The 5,128-nt window shown below is 36.4% G+C and overlaps 1 protein-coding gene across 1 annotated transcript in view; it reads right to left on the bottom strand.

Annotated features, from left to right (window-relative positions):
- TPRG1 (tumor protein p63 regulated 1) overlaps positions 1 to 5,128 on the bottom strand; it is a 144,588-nt gene that overhangs the window by 106,927 nt on the left and 32,533 nt on the right. The window contains exon 2 of the mRNA XM_005880758.2: positions 3,623 to 3,852. Coding sequence (XP_005880820.1) covers positions 3,623 to 3,844 — 222 coding nt within the window. The 5' untranslated portion in view covers positions 3,845 to 3,852. The remainder of the gene's footprint in view (positions 1 to 3,622; positions 3,853 to 5,128) is intronic.

Raw genomic sequence — 5,128 nt, 5'->3', positions numbered from 1 at the left:
TACTTTCCAAATCTACCTGACACCCCATTTGCACTTGCCAGAAGCCCATTCACAGTCAAAGTTGAAGATGTTCCTGAGACAGCACAAGAGGAATTCATTGAACTTATTAACAATGATGCAGCAAGAACTGATTTCTCTACAATGCCAGTTACAAAATTCTGGATCAAGTGTTTGCAGTCATATCCTGTTCTGTCTGAGACTGTGTTGTGTCTTCTTCCATTTCCAACAACATATCTTTGTGAAACAGGGCTTTTCAGCTTGTTGGTTATCAAGTCTAAGTATAGAAGTAGACTTGTTGTGGAAGATGATCTACATTGTGCTCTTGCAAAGACTGTCCCGAGAATTTCTAATCTGGTGAGAAAGAAGCAATCTCAACCTTCGCACTGACGTTGGCTTTTTATGCATACTGTCGCAAAATGTAGCAATGTAATTTACTGTTGTTATATTAAGACTGTTACCCATGCTACACCATGCTTCGACCCTTTCACAGGGGTCGCCTAAGACCATCGGAAAACACATATATAATTATATGTTGTTTTTGTGATTAATCACTATGCTTTAATTATGTTCAATGTGTAACAATGAAAATATATCCTGCATATCAGATATTTACATTACGATTCATAACAGTAGCAAAATTACAGTTATGAAGTAGCAACGAAAATAATTTTATGGTTGGGGGTCACCACAACATGAGGACCTGTATTAAAGGGTCGCGGCATTAGGAAGGTTGAGAACCACTGCATCAACTTAGCCAAACCTACTAGGGCTGCAAGGTACTTTTAAATAATCTTTAAATACCTAGAATGTAAATAGTTATATCAGGATATGGGGATTAAATGGTTACTGCAATGGAATAAGGCATTCTGAGATTCCTTATAACCTAATAGAAAGTAATGACAAAATAATATGTCCTCATCATCCTGTGAAAGAAAGCTTATCAAGGCAATTCAGATACAGTTCTAATTCTAAATTTTAACAAACATCTCACTGGAGGGGACCCTTATTTTCAAGTCACAAATAACATAATGGACAACATCTCTAATAGTCTAGCACTAATATCTTCAATCAAAATACATCTACTAAGAGAATTTCAAAGACCTATGTATTTTGTGTCCTTGCTTTTTCTTGATCTGGACTAGCCTGGGGTCAGTTGTCACACAAACAATACTCATGTCTGCTGCTAAATTTTCCCCATATACTGAACTCCTTAACTAGATACTGAGAGGAAGGAATATAAGGGAATGCTCCTAGAGACTCAGATGCAAGAAGATCTGTCTTCTGGCTGTCATCATGCCCAGATAGGATTACTTTGTGGTAAATATATAAGATAAGAAAACCATCTAAATTGTAATGTGATTTGTAAAGTCTGAGAAAATGTGTCTTTCCCTGAAAATAAAGGAAATGCATCTTATTTTATTATTTTGAAGTGTCTGCCCTTAGAAAGAAACATCATCTTTATTATAATCTTCAAGGGATTTTATTGTAAGGAGGGGTGTTGAGAAATCTTTTGCCCAGTGAGATATATAATTTCCAGATCAGAAAAAAATCTAACACAGACAATAATAATACAAATAATATATTTAGCTTTTTCCGATGCAAGAGCAAGACACAGGGAACCCTATAGTAAGAGGAGAAGGAAAAAGAGAGAGCATGAAAGCCAAATTAGTATCATGAAAGCAACGACATCTTGCTACACAATGGGAAGTCCCAAACCTGCTTATTAAAGTCTCCTTGCTTACAATAGAACACAGGCTATAAAAAGGCCATGGGGAACCATTAATTAAATATTAAAAGTTCAAATAGTTTTAGTCCCAGTAGTTTATATTTAATTTACATTCTCAAGTATAAATTTAGAGATAATTTTCCATCCCTAATCACTTCAACTTTCTGATAAGATATCTTCAAATATAGAGTCCTACAGGGAGCTTAAAAATATCTTTCCTCAAGGGGATCAAATATTGTTTCTTTCATAAGAAGTTTCCTTTGAATATATCTCCACAATAAAGTGATTATCATAATATACCTCAAGTTATTAGTCTTGAGGAGTATTTTTGTTAGCCTTGAGGCCTTTTTTAGATATGGCTGAGCAATAATAGCAGATGAACTACCACAGGAGGAAAAGGTTATCTAAGCTGATGAGAGTCTCCACGTACACTTAAAAAATGAGATGGTCTCTTTTGCCACGGTATACAATCCCTGATTTTTGACCCCAGTTGTTGTAGCCTATGAGCTATCCAGGACTGTGTTGACAAGAATGTTAAAAAATTGGAAAAGATCTCTAAGTAGGAAGGAGAGTTCAAAACAGAGATAGGTACTAGACACCAATGACATAGTCTCTAATGATTCAAATGGTAGAAGTTTAAAATCATATTTATCACCTGTATATACAAACCCCACCCTCATTCCCCACCCATCCATTTACTTTCCTAAATCCAATGCATAGGAATGAGAGCTTGGCTCCAGATTGCAGTGATAGGGTTAAGATTTAAAAGTTCCTGCTCCCACACTATAATACCAGCATCTCCGTAGACCCTTGAAGTTCAGCATATTCTCACCATGCCTTTCCACTCTGCCACCCATGTTTACAGAATATAACAAATAAACACTCTGGGCTCACGGCTTTAAATTCTAGCTGCTCTGGTTCTCTCTCCAAAGGACATTAATTCCTTGAGGTCAGGTTTAGCATAAACACAAGACTGAGGAGGCAAAGATCCATGGAGACTGGAGGACCTGCTTCTCCTTAGTCCTACCTGGTGATCAAAAATAAATTCTCTTAATTTCTTTGAAATTCAGACCTTCATCTGAAAAACGGGGATTAAGATATCTCCTTCTCAAACATCATAAAATAGGTACCAGTGATTTGAGGACGGTAACAGAGTGAACAACTAGCCATCTGTGAATTAGAAGGAAAAGAATGAATGCTATTGAGATGTTGTAATAATTATTACAATCAAGTTATTTGGCAATGTCTGAAAAACAAAAGATATCTTCTTCACAATTTTATTTTTTATTTATTTTTAAATAGATTTTTATTGACAATGAATGCTATTGAGATGTTGTAATAATTATTACAATAAAGTTATTTGGCAATGTCTGAAAAACAAAAGATAGCTCCTTCACAATTTTATTATTTATTTATTTTTTAAATACATTTTTATTGATTTTAGAGAGGAAGTGAGAGGGAGGGAGTGATAGAAACATCAATTGATTGGCTGACTCCTGCACACCCCCTATTGAGGATCAAGCCTGCAACCTGGGCATGTGTCCTAAACTGGGAATCAAACCCATGACCTCTTGGTTCAAAGACTGATGCTCAACCACTGAGCCATGCCAGCTTGGCTCTTTCACAAAACATCAATTGATTGGCTGACTCCTGCACACCCCCTACTAAGGATCAAGCCTGAAACCTGGGCATGTGCCCTGACTGGTAATCAAACCCATGACCTCTTGGTTCAAAGACCAATGCTCAACCACTGAGCCATGCCGGCTGGGCTCTTTCACATTTTTTTAGATGAGATAACAAATGTGAAAACACTTGGTAAAATATATGGTATACAGAAAGACATTAGGATTTTTTAAAGAAGTCTTATGTAGCACTTAAGAGCACCAATGACTTTACCCGTGTAACGAAGTACTTCCGGGAGACATTAGCCCTGTGATACGGATTGGGGTAGAGTGTTGATTCGGTGACACTTGGCTGCCTTGAAATCTGCTTTGGTACTGGGTCCTTGCCTGGGTCTCCCTCCTCCATGGACAGTCGATCAGTCTCTGAGGATTGGTCATCTCCCTCTTGTTTCAGAGACACGGGCTGGAATCCTTCAAAACTCCCAATTGTTGACATTTCTTTAGCTTAAAATAAAGGGAGAAACAATCTTGTCAATAAAAAAACAAGTCACCTGGCTCTGGCAAAATAGGTACTTGAGCATATGATGCTCCTGAAACTGACAATCCCCCCTTCCCTACCTCCACCCACACACACACATTAACTAAACAGAGGCATTGATGGATACAATTCAATAACTCAGACTCCACAATCCTGGAGAGCTATTCTCTGGACAGAGAAATGGAGGTTGTGCCCAGCTGGCGTGGCTCAACAGTTGAGCATCAACCTATGAACCAGAGGTCATGGCTCGATTCCTGGTCAGGGCACATGCCTGGGTTGTGGGCTCTATCCCCCCCAGTGTGGGGTGTGCATGAGGCAGCCAATCAATGATTCTCTCTCATCATTGATGTTTCTATCTCTCCCTCACACTTCCTCTCTGATATCAATTTTTTTTAAAGAAAGAAATTGAGGTTGCAAGTACTTTTGTTTTTCATCTTTAATCCCCCCATACAGGCAGCTGAATAAGGGAAAAGTTGTGTGAAATAATTATCAAACATTTTTGTTCAAGATTTCATAACATTTTTACCAAACAATCCACCAGCCTGCAAGCTTATTTAAGAGTTAAAAGCAATAATAATGCAACTTCTTTTGTGCCTTTTGGGTAACAATAAGGCACACAAGCACTTAAAACTGAGCTCATTTTTCAGCTGAAATATTGCAATTCTAAAAATGTATCCTAAGAAAATAATTTAGACAAATGCTCAAAGACATAAATATAGAAGGTTGTACATCACAATGTCTATTATGTCTAATAGCAGAAAAATATACAACTTTAGGTCTAGCAGCAAAACATTGGATATAATAGCAACACCATATACTCACACAACATTTTATCTAATACCAAAAGAAACTAAGTATTATCAGTTGGAAATTTGCTAAATAAGATATGTTATAACATGCAGTGAAATATAATGTAGTCACTGAAAATGTAAGTGTATATTTTTATCATGGAAAGATGTTGAAAATATATTATAAATGTGAAAAATAAGTTATAAAATATTAGGAATAATGTTATTCAAATTGGTAAAATAATTCAGAAAGAAAGAGAAAATAAGAATAAAAGGATACTTGGGCTTATGTATATGTACTGTATGGTATGAGAGGGGCTGGAAAAAGCCTAAAAAGATGTAAAATTAAACATTAATAATGATTATCCCTGGATGATATTGCTTTAAATAATTTCTATTTTTTGTTTTGAGAAGTTTCTAGGTGCTTAAAATGATTTTACAGGAATGGGCAAAA

This window comes from Myotis brandtii, unplaced genomic scaffold, assembly GCF_000412655.1.
Source record: "Myotis brandtii unplaced genomic scaffold, ASM41265v1 scaffold652, whole genome shotgun sequence".
In the NCBI taxonomy this organism is placed as follows: domain Eukaryota; kingdom Metazoa; phylum Chordata; class Mammalia; order Chiroptera; family Vespertilionidae; genus Myotis; species Myotis brandtii.
Note: the sequence above shows the minus strand (reverse complement) of the source record. Positions and strands in the feature narration are given on the sequence as shown.